This window comes from Geotrypetes seraphini, chromosome 1 (assembly GCF_902459505.1).
Source record: "Geotrypetes seraphini chromosome 1, aGeoSer1.1, whole genome shotgun sequence".
Lineage (NCBI taxonomy): Eukaryota > Metazoa > Chordata > Amphibia > Gymnophiona > Dermophiidae > Geotrypetes > Geotrypetes seraphini.
The window spans coordinates 34,745,807-34,762,532 of NC_047084.1; the positions used below are offsets into that span (position 1 = coordinate 34,745,807).

General features: G+C 42.7%; 1 protein-coding gene across 1 annotated transcript in view; it reads right to left on the reverse strand.

Annotated features, from left to right (window-relative positions):
* The window catches only part of SERINC5 (serine incorporator 5), a 182,137-nt gene that overhangs the window by 64,365 nt on the left and 101,046 nt on the right, over nt 1-16,726 (reverse strand). Inside the window, exon 7 of the mRNA XM_033929725.1 lies at nt 13,671-13,766. Coding sequence (XP_033785616.1) covers nt 13,671-13,766 — 96 coding nt within the window. The remainder of the gene's footprint in view (nt 1-13,670; nt 13,767-16,726) is intronic.

Sequence of the window (16,726 nt, forward strand, 5' to 3'; positions counted from 1 at the left end):
TTTTCTGTCTGTTTTACTTATGGGGTACCCCAAAAAACATTACATTGTGACATAGCGTGGGAATGAAAGAATGCTTTATGAATGAAAGAGGCAGAGCAATGGAGCCAATTGACTAATTTATTTTTGTTATCTCTTTCAGAACTTCAAGCAGCCATTCAGAAACCAGACATGGTGCTTCAGCGCTATGACCTTGTATTGGGAATCCAATGGATGCCAGGTAAGCAGAATTTACAGCCCTGCATCTCTGACAGATGGAAGAAACCCTAAAGCCTACTGGCGTTCTATGTTTGTCTGTGTTATGTGGTCTCTGTGTTTTCGTTAACAAAAATCAGTCAATTAGTAAGGCTCGTTATCTCTTCCTAAGATACTATAAGGATTAGAGAAACTAATAATCTTGGAATGGGTCAAAGTTAAAAGTACACTCAAATAAATGTAACAGAATCCTGGCACTAAATACTTTAGTTCCAACATGAGAATCTGAAGTAGAAATGAAGATGCACAAGATTTTTGAGCTATTGCAGCCAGTGAGAGTGGGTGGAAGGGGCGGTACCACTGGGTGCAATAGCCCAAAAATCCACAGTAAGACTAAACATTATGTTACACAGTATGACTTGGGAGTACTGGTCGACAAGCCAATGAAGCCGTCCGCACAGTGTGCGGTGGTGGCGAAAAAAGCGAACAGAATGCTAGCAATGATTAAGAAGGGGATCACAAACAGATCGGAGAAGGTTAGCATGCCGGTGTACCGGGCCGTAGTATGCCCCCACCTGGAATACTGAGTCCAGCACTTTTCGCCGTACATAAAAAAGGACACGGTACTACTCGAAAGGGTCCTGAGAAGAGTGACAAATGGTTAAAGGGCTGGAGGAGTTGCCGTACAGTGAGAGATTAGAGAAACTGGGCCTCTTCTCCCTTGAAAAGAGGAGAGTGAGAGGGGACATAATCGAAACATTCAAGATAATGAAGGGAATAGACTTAGTAGATAAAGATAGGTTGTTCACCCTCTCCAAGGTAGAGAGAACGAGAGGGCGCTCTCTAAAGTTAAAAGGGGATAGATTCCATACAAACGTAAGGAAGTTCTTCTTCACCCAGAGAGTGGTAGAAAACTGGAACGCTCTTCCGGGGGCTGTTACAGAGGAAAACACCCTCCAGGGATTCAAGGCTAAGTTAGACAAGTTCCTGCTGAACCAGAACATATGCAGGTAAGGCTAGTCTCAGTTAGGGCACTGGTCTTTGATCGAAGGGCCGCTGCCTGAGCAGACCGCTGGGCACGATGGGCCACTGCTCCGACCCAGCAGCGGCAATTCTTATTACACTACATTTTAGTTATATACTGCAGGACCGTGAAGTTCTATGCGGTTTACAAAAGAAATTGAACAATGAGATGAATTAACTTAATTGCCTAAGTATTTGGTATTTGGGATTAGATTATAGGGATGGGATTAGAGGTAAGTTACAAAATTAATCAGGGACCACTGTTCAGGCACTAGGCCTGATGGGCCGCCGCGGGAGCGGACCGCTGAGCAGGATGGACCTCTGGTCTGACTCAGCGGGGGCAACTTCTTATGTTCTTAAATAAGTTTTCAGATGCCTCCTGAAATCCGAGTAAGTGGTTGAAAGCCATAATTAATGTGTTTAAATCTTTGTCCCAGGATGCTGCCTGGTAGGACGGAAGGCAGCAGAAAGATAGGAAGCGCAACGGAGCCAACTGACTAAATTTATTTTTTGGTTTTCTCTTTCAGAATTTCAAGCAGCCATTTAGAAACCAGACATGGTAGTTCAGCGCTGGGACTTTGTATTGGGAATCCAATGGATCCCAGACAATTAGAATTTGCAGCCTTGAATCTCTGACAGATGGAAGAAAATCTAAAGCTTACTGGAGATCTGTTTGTCTGTGTTATGTGGTCTCTGTGTTTTCTGTCTGTTTTACTTATGGGGTACCCCAGGAAACATTATACATTCGCTTTACTAGTCCATATGGTACCATGTCCCTTTTCCCAAAATATTTTCTCACAAGGAAGAAAGCTCTGTAGAAAAAGCATGCGCACAAAGATTGAAGCAATGGCTCACACAGTCCAATTATGGCTCAGGGGTTATACGAAAGAAAAGAAATATAAAGCTTTATATTTAGTAAATGGTGCTCATTGGTATTTAATTTAATGGTTCTACATAAATGTATATAAAGAAAAAAAGGTCTCTCTTGATAAAAACCTATCAGATATAATCAAGCACAGTGGACATTTCTGATATAAATTATTATGGTATTACAATCAGTATGTGTTTATGGTTTCTATTGAGTGGTATAATAGCTATATGCACAAACATGGTCTCTCTCTTTGTTTTACCTCTCTAACTTCTCTCTCTTTCAAGGTTTATTTCACTTGGGTACCTCCTGGTACCCATCAGGCCATTTAAAGGTGCTTTTATAATAAGTATGTTGTATATAATTAAAGTAATTTGATCCTTGTAAAACATGTGCCTTTTATTACTGGGTGGTGCACAGTGGGTACTGGGTGGTGAACCAACAGTGCCAACTTAGTTTGGAAGGCTCTAAACAAATTAGGCATGCAACATGGCAGGAAGAGGCCTGAAAAGCCCCCCAAACACTTGATGATTGTAAATACATTGGTGAGGCATAATGAAGTCCAGTAAACATTAAAAGAATGGCAACACAGCACCAGGATAAGCTGAAAAACGCCAAAAAAACTTGATGAGTAATAACACAGTAGCAAGACTGTCTGGAAGGCCAACAACCAAGTTTTGGTACTTGTAGCAGGATAGAAACAACACAGGACTTTAAGGTTGGGGGGGAGGGGAATGACTAGAGAAATAATCTTGGAGTGGGTCAAAGTCAAAAGTAAATGTAACAGAATCTTGGCACTCAGTACTTTAGTTCCAACATGAAAATCTGAAGTAGAAATGAAGATCCTCAAGATTTTTGACCTATTGCACCCAGTGAGAGTCGGTGGATGGGACTGTGGCGGTATAGAAGAATAAAGTTGTTATTATTATTATTATTATAAACGGCAGGACCATGAAGTTCTATGTGGTTTACAAAAGAAATTGAACAATTAGATGAATTAACTTAATTACCTAAGTATTTGGTAAACAAATAAGTTTCCAAATGCCTCCTAAAATCCGAGTAAGTGGTTGAAGTCATAATTAAGGTGTTTAAATCTTTGTCCCAGGACGTTGCCTTGTAGGACAGAAGGCAGCAGAAAGATAAGACTTGAAGGCCCTTAAATATCCAAAAGAGTGTTAACACAGCAGGAAGAGGTGATGAAAGGTCCAAAAACAAAATAGGAACACATCAAGGTGAAAGGAGAGGAATTCAGTCATCGATAAGTCTTTTTAAGACACTTTTAAGAGTCAGAAAACACCTAAGGAGTTATGGCAAGAAACAAATACTGTAATATAAATTTTGAAAAAAACTGAAGAGAGATTTCAAGCATTGTGTTGGGGGGGGGGGGAGGTACCATTAGACTCTGTACAAGATGAAATAGCTTCTTGTTTAATGTTTTTTTTTTCTATTTCTCTGTGGTACATAAATTAATGGAAATGCTTTTAAAACAGAGAATAGTGCAGTTTCTGGAATCCAGTGGATTACAGGACTCCTAGGCAACATGGATTCACTAAAGGAAGGCTTTGTCAGACATATCTGATCAATGTTTTGGACAAGAGTGACTAGAGAATTGGATAGAGGGAGAATATTAGATGTGGAGTATTTAGATTTTAGCAAAGCCTTTGACAATGTTCCACACAGACATCTAATAAATCTGGGTGCCCTTAGTATGGGACCCAAAGTGACGAAATGAGTCAGGAACTGGCTGAGTGGAAGGCAACAGAGGGTAGTGGAATGTTACCAGTAGTGTGCATTAAGGTTCAGTTCTTGGGCCTGTTCTTTTAAACATTTTTGTAAGCGAAGAAGAGCTCTCAGGTAAGATTTGTCTCTTTGCGGATGATACCAAAATCAGCAATAGAGTAGACACCTCTGATGGTGTGGAAAACATGAGGATGGACCTAGCGAAGCTTGAGGAGTAATCTGAAATTTGACAGCTAAGATTTTATGCCAAGAAATGCAAGGTTGCTGAAACCTAAGGGAACGGTACAGACTAAGGGGCATGGGGACACAGGGGGACTGGGTGGCACAAGGGCGAAAACGGAGGGCAATATAGGGGTGACACAAGGCAAGGGGGATCGAACAGAGGCCAGGGCCCAAGAGGGGGCAAGAAAACCCAGAGGAAAAGCGGGGAAGTGGGGTGACGGGAATGTGGGGAAACTGAAAGCTACGAGGGTAAAAGCTGAGGGCAAAGCAGAAATACAGGGAACAGGAGAGGCGGCCCAGGTATATGCAGAGGTGGAGGAAAAACGATGGGACCTGCGATGCTATTACGCAAATGCAAGAAGCCTCACGGCCAAAATGGGTGAACTAGAGGTCGTGGCCAAGGGGGAAGACCTGGATATAATTGGAATTACAGAAACATGGTGGACAGAGGAGAATCATTGGGATGTAGCGCTGCCGGGGTACAAACTCTACAGAAGGGACAGGACCCACAAGAAGGGGGGAGGCATAGCACTATATATAAAGGACTCTATCTACTCGGTCGGGATGGATATGGCAACGAAGGCAGAGGGGCTGGAATCGCTATGGGTCAAATTGCCAGGAAACAAGGGTGCAGGCATAAAACTGGGGCTGTACTATCGCCCACCTGGTACGCCGGAAGGAGTCGGACACGACTTGGAAGCTGAACTGAGACAGGAGTGCAGGACTGGAAATGTGACAGTGATGGGGGACTTCAACTACCCGGGGATAGACTGGAGTATGGGTCACTCCAACTGCACTAGGGAAACAGGATTTGTAGAAGCTGTGAGGGACTGCTTCATGGAGCAACTGGTCAGGGAACCGACACGAGGGAGTGCTACTCTTGACCTCATCCTGAACGGATTAGGGGGGCCTGCAAGTGGGGTAGAAGTGGGAGGACCACTAGGCAACAGTGACCACAATGCGATCAGATTCACATTAGAAAGGGGGACACCCACAGTAAGGAGGACCGCAACAACTGCGCTCAACTTCAAGAAAGGGAACTATGTTGCTATGAGGGAAATGGTGGGGAGGAAGCTCAAAAACATCTTTAGGATGGAGACTGTGGAAAGCGCCTGGACCCTATTCAGGGACACCCTGCAGGAAGCACAAAGAAGGTACGTCCCCAGTTTCAGGAAAGGCTGCAAGAACAAGAGGTCAAAGGACCCAGTTTGGATCTCAACAGAAGTAAAGAGGGCAATAAATGACAAAAAAGTATCCTTCCGGAGATGGAAAAAGGACCCAACGGAGGAAAATCACCAGGTGCACAGGAATTGCCAAAAGGAATGCCACCGAGAGGTTAGAAAAGCAAAAGGAAAATATGAAGAGGGGCTGGCCAGGGAAGCGAAAAACTTCAAGGCATTCTTCAGTTACGTAAAGGGGAAGCGACCAGCGAGAGAGGAGGTGGGGCCGTTGGACGATGGGGATAGGAAGGGAGTGATAAAGGAGGATAAAGAGATAGCTGAGAGGTTGAACACGTTCTTCTCGTCGGTTTTCACGAGAGAAGATATATCTAATATACCGGACTCAGAGGAGCTCATGAGTGGGGAACAGGCTGAAAAATTGGAGCACAAAGAGGTAAGTAAGGAGGATGTCCTCAAACAGATAGACAGGTTAAAATGCGGCAAATCACCGGGTCCGGACGGGATCCACCCAAGGGTTCTGAAGGAACTAAGACAAGAAATAGCGGACACAATCCAGCATGTTTGCAACCTATCCTTAAGAACTGGAGAGGTACCAGAGGACTGGAGATTGGCGAATGTCACACCTATCTTCAAAAAGGGATCGAGGGGTGACCCCGGGAACTACAGGCCGGTGAGCCTGACTTCAATTATAGGGAAGATGGTGGAAGCTATGATCAAGGACAGCATTTGCGAGCACATTGAGAGAAATGGCCTACTGAGAAAAAGCCAGCACGGATTCTGTAAGGGAAGGTCGTGCTTAACGAACCTTCTGTACTTCTTTGAGGGAATAAGCAGTCGGGTGGACAATGGGGAACCCGTCGACATCATTTACCTCGATTTCCAAAAGGCTTTTGACAAGGTTCCACATGAAAGGCTGCTTAGGAAGCTGTGGAACCACGGGGTGGGAGGGGATGTGCACAGATGGATCGAGCACTGGTTGTCGGGTAGACTGCAGAGGGTCGGAGTAAAGGGCCAATTTTCTGACTGGCAGGGAGTCACGAGCGGTGTGCCACAGGGATCGGTGCTGGGGCCGTTACTCTTCAACATATTTATCAATGACCTGGAAAAGGAGGCAAAGTGCGAGGTTATAAAATTTGCAGACGATACCAAACTGTGCGGCAGAGTTAGCTCCAGGGAGGAGTGTGAGGATCTGCAAAGGGACCTAGACAAGCTGGAAGACTGGGCAAACAAATGGCAAATGCGCTTTAACGTGAAAAAATGTAAGGTCATGCATATAGGGAAAAAGAACCCGTTGTTCAACTACAAAATGGGGGGGGCATTGTTGGGAGAAAGCAGTCTTGAGAGAGACTTGGGTGTGCTGGTGGATGCATCACTGAAGCCATCTGCACAGTGCGCAGCGGCCTCGAAAAAAGCCAACAGGATGCTGGGCATCATAAAGAGGGGCATAACAACCAGGACGCGGGAAGTCATCATGCCATTGTATCGATCGATGGTGCGTCCTCATCTGGAATACTGCGTTCAATATTGGTCGCCATACCTCAAGAAAGACATGGCGGTACTTGAGAGAGTCCAAAGGAGAGCAACGAAACTGGTAAGAGGGCTGGAACGCTGCCCATACGCCGAGAGGTTGGACAGGCTGGGGCTCTTCTCTCTGGAAAAAAGGAGGCTCAGGGGTGATATGATACAGACCTTCAAGATCATGAGGGGCATAGAGAGGGTGGATAGGGACAGATTCTTCAGGCTGAAGGGGACAACAGGTACGAGGGGGCATTCGGAGAAACTCAAGGGAGATAGGTTCAAAACAAATGCAAGGAAGTTTTTCTTCACCCAAAGGGTCGTGGACACTTGGAATGCGCTACCGGAGGAAGTGATCGGGCAGAGTACGGTACAGGGATTCAAACAGAGACTGGACAGATTCCTGGGGGATAAAGGGATCGTGGGATACTGAGAAAGTATAGAAACCCAACCAGGTCGTGCATGTGCAAGACCGGAGGGCTAGGACTTCGATGGGAAGATAGGACTCATCAGGAAACCAAGGTGGCATGGGGGCCCCTTCTGATGATTTAGACAGGTCATGACCTGTTTGGGCCGCCGCGGGAGCGGACTGCTGGGCTAGATGGACCTATGGTCTGACCCGGCGGAGGCACTGCTTATGTTCTTATGTTCTTAAGTTTACATTACATTACATTAGTGATTTCTATTCCGCCATTACCTTGCGGTTCAAGGCGGATTACATCCAAACTTAAACAAGAATTACATTCAAAATTTGAAGGAATAAAATAAGTGATGACTTAAAATTTTTAAGGTAATAAAAATGTCGGGTAAAAGAGTTACCAACGGGAAGTAGAAGTCTTTAGGAGATAGAAATAGGGTGAATTATGGGGTTTTAGATAACGTTTGGTAAATATAAGTTTAGGGGGTGCACAACTTCTAAGACCTTCATGAACAAATATGGAATCCCGCAAGGCTCTATTTTAACATCTTTCTGGCTCTTCTAACTCTAGGTCAGTCCATCGGCTTCATAATGCATGCCTATGCAGATGATGTCCAATTAATCCATCCTATCGATCTCAATAATCCAGAAGAAGTAACAAACATAAATCAGAAACTGGAGAAAAATCAAATCATGGTTAGATATGAACATGCTGTCCCCTAAATATCAACAAATCTAAGCTGATGATCTTCCCTATTAAAGAAGGCTTATCAATACAGACTTCCCTAAAATTGGAGTCTTCTCCAATTCAAATCCTAAGGAGGGAGGGTAGGGAAGCAGAGGAGAAGAGAGGGGAGATAGATGCCAGAGTATGGGATGGGAGCTGGGAAGAAAAAGAAGGGAAGGGTGAAGATACCAAGCAGAGGGGGAGGGTGGCAGGGAGAAGGGAGAAAGAGATGGAAGGGTGCCAGACCAGGGTTAAGAGATGGAGAGGAGAGATTTGCCAGAGCATTTTTACCTCACAAAACATGTCTTCTAGGGAATGGTGGCTATGCGTGTAAGTCGTGGCTGATGACTCCACTACTGTAGGCAGAGAGATGCCACAATGAGGCAAACATCGCAACCAGGTGTACCATCAAGCACACTTCTGGGGTTCTGAAGAGTCGCTACAACTACTTGCATCTATCTGGAGGATCCTTGCAGTATAGGACTCAGAAGGCGTCACTGTCGCAGTTTGCTGCACAACCTAGCACTGAGATATCAAGTGCAGATTGCCATTGATAACTTGGCATGTGATGACTTCGACATCACTCCACATGCTTTGAGATCAGATGCTGCAAGGGGAAATGCAGTATGACGCAAACTGATCCAGGATTACTACTTCTAACAATTTTCCAGTATTGTTTGCAGAATGTTTTAATAAAATTGTATTTTCACTACAACCGATATTGTTATTAATGATGGGGAGAAGGGGTTAATAAGGGTGATGGTCAAATCCAAAATTTATTTATTTTTTTTTTTTTGGGGGGGGGAACAGTATGAAATATAGAAGCTTTTTTATTGCATTAAAAAAATTCTTTATTGATTGTCAATTCGAGTACAAAGTGCAATAAATTTTACATACAATTAATATCATGAACAGCACTACATTCGATCAAAGAATTAAAAAGTAATAAAAAAGGGAAATGCAAACGAGAGACTAGTCAAACAGGACATAACTGACATATGATAGAACTGGAGGTAAGGGGGGAGAACTACAATATTTAAAAGAAAAGCAAACGATGAAGGGAAAAACAAAAAGGGAGGAGAGACAAGATCAGTTTATTGTTGGACCATAAGCATTAAGAAGATTGGATCAGTTTTCATAAGCAGCTTTAAATCCTCCTTTGAATTTATCCCGATTATGTTCTGCCCTGATATGGGTTGGTAAAGAGTTCCAGATAGTGGGGGAAGGTACGGCGAATGAAGTTTGTTGATGATCTTTAATGAGGGCACATGCAGAACATGTTGGGTGGTGGATCTTAGGGTTCTAGGCAGATCGTGAGGGATGAGGAGTTTGTGGATGAAGGCAGGTTCTTTAGTATTTTGAGCTTTGAATATTATAGGGGGGACATGAATATTATGGGGGGGACATGATTGAAACATTCAAGATAATGAAGGGAATAGACTTAGTGGATAAAGACAGGTTGTTCACCCTCTCCAAGGTAGGGAGAACGAGAGGGCACTCTCTAAAGTTAAAAGGGGATAGATTCCGTACGAACGTAAGGAAGTTCTTCTTCACCCAGAGGGTGATGGAAAACCCGGAACGTTCTTCCAGAGGCTGTTATAGGGAAAAACATCCCCCAGGGTTTCAAGATAAAGTTAGACAAGTTCCTCCTAAACCAGAACATACGCATATAAGGCTAGACTCAATTAGGGTACTGGTCTTTGACCTATGGGCCACTGCCTAAGGGACTGCTGGGCACGATGGACCACTGGTCTGACCCAGCAGTGGCAATTCTTATGTTTGTAAGTTTTATGTGGTATTGATAACTCCTCTGTAGACACATAAGGAACTCAATGAGAAACAGCAATAGAGGAAAGTACGGTAAATCAAATACTTGAAACAAAGAGGACTGGGTGCTACAAACAAAATTTACACTTATAAAAAGTGATATATCTGTGACATGCTTTTCTGTGTGAAAAAAGCACCAAGAGGCTGCACATGTGGAACCTGTTTAAAATAAGAACATAGACATTGTGCATTAACTACGCACAAAGTAAATGGATTTGTTTTATGAGTGGCTAAACACAAGGGATCCTCATCTTAAGTATAAGATCCATATAGATGAGAACAAGATCAATTTCCTTGACCCATGGATCCACAAGGGACCAAGAAAACGTAAAACCTCCCTATACAGAAAACCAACACAGTGAGCCTTAGTTTATTTTAATCGCAATTTTATTAGCCTTTCCAGCCGCAGCGTTTTAAATATAGTTATACAGCCTGTGACGGTTTTGCTGCTTTGACTCACATTAGTAAGCACTCTGGGTTTCGTCCGTTTCTTTGCAATGACACTATTTCATTTTTTGCATCAGAAACGCATGTCACAGATATATCACTTTTTATACGTGTAAGTTTTGTTTCCAGCATGCGGTCCGCTTTGTTTCAAGTACTTTGGTTTACTTTCCTCTATTGCTGTTTCTCACTGAGTTCCTCATGGGCTCCTTTTATCAAGCCGTGCTAGCGGGGTTAACGCGCGTGACGTTTCATCACGCGTTAACCCCCGCGCTGGCCTAAAAACTAACGCCTGCTCAAGGGAGGCGTTAGCGGCTAGTGTGGCTGGCGGTTTAGCGCGCAGTATTATGCACGTTAAACCGCTAGCGCAGCTTGATAGAAGGAGCCCAATGTGTCCGCAGAGGAGTTATTCTGGTTTTTGTTGATTTAATTGTGCGATAGCTCTTACAATGCATTCTTGACTACTGTATTATTATATATTTCGGTGCCTATAAGAAAATTCTAAAAAAATTGAGAGTGGTTCAAAATACTGCAGTTCGACCCATTTTTAGTTAAAAAAACAGGAGCATATTACTCCTTTTTACCAGAAACTCCACTGGTTGCCGACTGAGTCTAGAGTTTGTTTAAATTTTCATGCATTTGTTATAAATCAGTCTTCGGTATGTAACCAGGTTATCTTGTTTCCCATTTTTCTTTTGAACCAGTCAAACAAGATTACACGCAGAGCACTTGTTTACGTATCCCTCTACTAAATTCTGTTGTTCTAAGAAGTTTCTTGAGAGAACCCTCTCGTTTCAGGCTGCTAAATTGAATGTATGGTTCAGTAAAATTATGTTAGAAGCCCCTTCTTATTTTGATTTTACCGAACCATACATCAAATTATGACTATAATTATGACTATAAAGGACTCAATTATAATATAATTATGACTAATATAATTATGACTATAATTATAATATAATTATGAATATAAAGGACTCAATTAAGAAATTAAACATGAAATATTATGATAAACCAGTCAAATAGTTGTGTCTTTAATTTCTTAATTGAGTCCTTTATATTCATAATTCATATTCATAATTTGATGTACTTTTAACTGCTTTGTATGTACTAGCTTCATTTGTTGTGAACCGCCTAGAACCATTATTGCTATTTATTCATACACAATATGGTAGATGTTTCATTTTTATTGCTCATTTTATCATATCGCTTATTCCCTTTATCAAGTTATATATTTTAATCTAGTGTATCTCTCATAATGATTCATCTCTGAACGTTATATGGGTGCAACTCAGATAGTCTGGTTACAAGCTTTATGTGCAATGATTCATGTACGGTACAATTTAGGGCTCCTTTTACAAAGGTGCGCTAGCGTTTTTAGCACACATACCGGATTAGCGCGCGCTACCCGAAAAACTACCGCCTGCTCTTACTTTTAAAGTGGACACTCATTTCAACTAAACTACTTTATTCAAGCTGACCCTGGGGATGCCTGATTATTTGGGTTTTGTTTGTTTCCTTAATTGTACCCATTACTTACTTTCCTATCAGAAATTGTGTTCTTTTCCTTGTTTTTTTTAAATTTTACATTGTAAACTGCTCTGATATTGTATAAAGAAAAAGGTGTATCATGGTATACAAATAAAATTTACGTTATGTTATAAGTTATGTTTTATTTTATATCAAACCAAATAAACCATAAACCAACCATAAATAATAAATATTTTAAGTATATTTTACTAAAAGTTAGTACAAGTTATGAGTCATAGGATCCATATTATTCCTTTGGCCCCTGCTGCAGATAACTTACACTAATCTTTAGCAAAAGTCCCCTTTTGTAAGGAGATCAAAAGAAAGAGAAATTGAATAAAGTGTAAAGACAGAGGAATTAATGCTCGTGGAGAGAAGTGGGGACATGTATGAGAGCATAGCTTCTACCAAAAGTGTAATATTGCACCATGCAGAACACTAATAGCAAGCAAATTTAATGCATGGAAAACTTGTGGCTAATGGAGGGAATGCGCCAGACATACGTGCACAACAATTTTGAGATAAGTACAGCTTCTTCTGCGCAGATCGAAAAAAAATTGCAAGTGTCAGCACACAACGGCATTTGCTCTTAAATATGAGCCTTAAAAAAAATTGCTTACACATAATTTCTTGCAAAGCTCATATTTATGTGCAGGTGATCACATCTGAAACTCGCAGTGGCGCAGTGGTTTAAGCCACAGCCTCAGCACCCTGGGGTTGTGGGTTCAACCCCACGCTGCTCCTTGTGACCCTGGGCAAGACACTTAATCCCCCCAGTGCCCCAGGTACATTAGACAGATTGTGAGCCCGCTGGGACAGATAGGGAAAAATGCGTGAGTACCTGAATAAATTCATGTAAAACTGTTCTGAGCTTTCCCGGGAGAACGTTATAGAAAAATTAATGAATGGATGAATAAATAAATAAAACTTGCAATTAACCCCCCTCTTCTACGAAACTGAGCTAGCAGCGTGGGGAGCCGCGCTGAATGGCCCGCGTGGCTCCCGACGCCCATAGAGTTCCTATGAGCGGCGGAGCAGCGTGGGCCATTAAGCCTGGCTCTCTATGCTAGAAACTGCTAATTGTAGCTTCATAGAAAAGGGGGTAAATCTCAAAAACTGGCAGGAAATCCTCTCCTTGAACCATTGTATGTGGCCCCAGATCTGGCAAAAAAAAAAAAACAAAACCCCTCAATAACCATGCATCAAAAGACTCTTCAGCATTCATTTTAATGTGCGGCCAGATATTCTGTATGAATTAACACCCACGTACAATCCCTCTCTGCATTACTCAGTGTGTACAACCTAGGTTCAACTGGCCCCAGAGAAATAAGTCCCTCAAACTCAGCGCCTCAACTTTGGAACTCTTTACCTTTATATTTAAGAGAAATAAATAACTTAAACGATTTTAAAAAGAATTTAAAATGCTTTTTATTCAAGGATGCTTTTAACGTTTAGCTTTAGAATTAATTATGAGCTCCTCTTACATGTAACTATTTTTTTTACATCATTTATAAACTTTTAGCCTATTATATAATAATTAAGAAAAATTTTCAATTGAACTTTTACTTTATAACTTTTATCCCTTTTTTTTTTTAATATATACTATTAATGTATAAATTGTTAATTTTTATAATATTTTATGTTATTTACTATGTTAGAAAATTTTAGTATAAATTTGTTAATTTTATAATATTTCATGTTACCTACTATTTTAGTATTATGTTTATTCATACACTGTACTTCGCTTAGATATAATTTTAATTAAGCGATTAATCAAATATAAATAAAACTTGAAACTTGAAATCCCAATTAAACAGAAGAACTGAGCTTTAGCACCACTGTCTACCTTAGAGGTGGTTCTTCCTACACAAACTTTTCAACAAAACTGTAATGTCACAACTACAGCCTTTATAAAAAGAGGGATAGTTTCAGCATGACAGTCTTGGACAGCCTTTTCAGCTCTGTCCCACTGCGGAAACCTACTTGTTTCTAGAGGTTTGCTTGACAAAGATGAGAAGGTGAGATACATCACATAGCAGCTGATAATTCCTGACTGCAACAATCCGGAGTGCGGATTGCCTAGAATCACAAAGGAAAAAAAAATATTTTAACATATCAGTAATGCATCTTTGAATTTTCACAACACACAATTTAATGGGCAACTGTCAATTACGAAAAGGTGAGAGATGGTTTAAATGACTGCCTTGCACTTAAAACACTTAAATCCAGCAATTGTTTTCATATGGTAGCTTTTAATTATTTCTGAAAGCACATTTATCAGCTCTGTCCAGACAATATCTACAGTAAATCTGTTTTAAAGGAGGAAGGAGTGGCCTAGTGGTTAGAGCAGGGGTGCCCAATAGGTCGATCGCGATCGACCGCTAGATTGCCAAGGCAAAGTGAGTCGATCGCGGAGCCCATCCCGGGCTCCGTGATAGACTAACTTTACCTTGACAATCTACCAGGCCGATCAGCCTTCCTCTCCCTGACATCAATTCTGCCGTCGGAGAGGAAGTTCGGGCCAGCTAATCGCTGCCTGGCTGGGCCAGAACTTTGTCTCCAACGGCAGAATTGACGTCGGGAAGAGGAATGCTGGTCGGCCCGACGTAGGGAAGCAGGGAGAGCTTGGGGCGGTGGCGGTGGCTTTAGGGCCTGTTATCCGATGGCGGCTGCTTGGGGGCCTGTTCCCCGATGGTGGCAGCAGTGGCTTGGTGGAGGGCAGGGAGAAAGAAGGGAAACAGAAAAAAAGAAAGGGGGCATGAAGAGAGAAAAAAAGAAAGGGAGGCAGGAAGAAAGAAATTAGGGAGAGAGGAAGAAAAAGTTGGGGGAGGAAATGAGGTCTGGAGGAGAGGAAGCATACAGGCTGAAAGAAGGGAAGAAAGATTGGATGCACAGTCAGAAGAATAAAGTGCAACCAGAGACTCATGAAATCACCAGACAACAAAGGTAGGAAAAATGATTTTATTTTCAATTTAGTAATCAAAATGTGTCTGAATTTATATCTACTGTCTATATTTTGCACTATGGCCCTCCTTTTACTAAACCACAATAGCGGTTTTTAGCGCAGGGAGCCTATGAGCATCGAGAGCAGCCCTGGGCATTCAGCGCAGCTCCCTACGCTAAAAACTGCTATTGTGGTTTAGTAAAAAGGGAGGGGGGTATATTTGTCTATTTTTGTATGGTTGTTACTGAGGTGACAGTGCATAGAGTCAACTGCCATGACCTCTTTGAAAAAACCCCGGAATAGGAATGATAATTAACATTTTCTCAGCGTACATAAGAACATAAGAATTGCCACTGCTGAGTCAGACCGGTGGTCCATCATGCCCAGCAGTCCGCTCACGCGGCGGCCCTCTGGTCTAAGACCCGCACCTAACTGAGACTAGCCCTACCAGCGCACTTTCTTATTCAGCAGAAACTTGTCTAACTTTGTCTTGAATCCTTGGAGGGTGTTTTCCCCTATAACAGCCTCTGGAAGAGCGTTCCAACTTTCTACCACTCTCTGAGTGAAAAAGAACTTCCTTACGTTTGTACGGAATCTATCCCCTTTCAACTTTAGAGAGTGCCTTCTTGTTCTCCCTACCTTGGAGAGGGTGAACAACCTGTCCTTATCTACTAAGTCTATCCCCTTCAGTACCTTGAATGTTTTGATCATGTCCCTTCTCAATTTCCTCTGTTCGAGGGAGAAGAGGCCCAGTTTCTCTAATCTTTCACTGTACGGCAGCTCCTTCAGCCCCTTAACCATCTTAGTCGCTCTTCTCTGGACCCTTTCGAGTAGTACCGTGTCCTTCTTCATGTACGGCGACCAGTGCTGGACGCGGTACTCCAGGTGAGGGTGTACCATGGCCCGGTACAGTGGCATGATAACCTTCTCTGATCTGTTCGTGATCCCCTTCTTTATCATTCCTAGCATTCTGTTTGCCCTTTTTGCTGCCGCTGCACATTGTGTGGACAGCTTCATCGACTTGTCGATCAGAACTCCCAAGTCCCTTTCCTGGGAGGTCTCTCCAAGTACCGCCCCAGAAAGTGTGCTTTGTGTTTTTTTTAATTTTATTGGTGGTAGATCATTTTGACTTGGTCATTTTAAAAGTAGCTCGCAAGCCCAAAAAGTGTGGGCACCCCTGGTTTAGAGCTACAGCCTCAGTACCCTGAGGTTTGGGGTTTAAGCCCCATGCGGATCCTTGTGATCCTGGGCAAGTCACTCAATCCTCCATTACCCCAGATACATTAGACAGATTGTGAGTCCACAGGGACAGTTAAGGAAAATGTTTGAGTACCTGAATGCAAATCGCTTAGACCAGTATCCCGCAAACTTTCTGAAGCTGCAGCACACTAAATTATGTGCCATGGCTGGAGGGCATCCGGAAATGTGCAGACGCTGACAAGATGATGTCATGAGCATGTGTGATGTAATCATGTCAATGCTCGCGCATGCGCAGAGCCTACTATTATTACGCCAGTGTGTGTGTGGACAGGGGTGGTGGTGCTGGAAGAGAAGAGGTGCAGAGGAGAGGCATTGGCGTCAGCTGACAGTCCACAGGACATGCCTCTCGCCGCAAGAGATACGTCCTGTAAACAGTCAGCTGGCGCCAGTGTCTGTCCTCCTCGCCAGCGTCTTGCGGCACACCCGGAATTGCGCCACGGCACAGAATTTGTGATACACTGACTTAGACAGTCTCCATTGATATGTGGTATATAAGTAAATAATAATAACTGAATGTCTTTCATCAGGAAATTTTGTTTGGGATTTTTTGGTTTTTTTTTTTACTTGCCTTATTGACAGATATATGATGTGAAAATATTTTTAGTGGTAAAATATTCAGTTTTACCACTTCTAGTGGTAAAAAATCAGTTTGGGGGAAAAGAAGACCCACTGAATAAATCTCACAGCCCCTAGAACAGTGTATCGCAAACTGTGACGCTGGGGAGGAGGAGAGGCGTCAGTGCCGGCTGAGTGCCTACAGGATGTGCCTCTTGTGGTGAGAGACACTTCCTGTAGGCAGTCAGCCAGCGCTTCTCCTCCTCACTAGTGTCTCTCC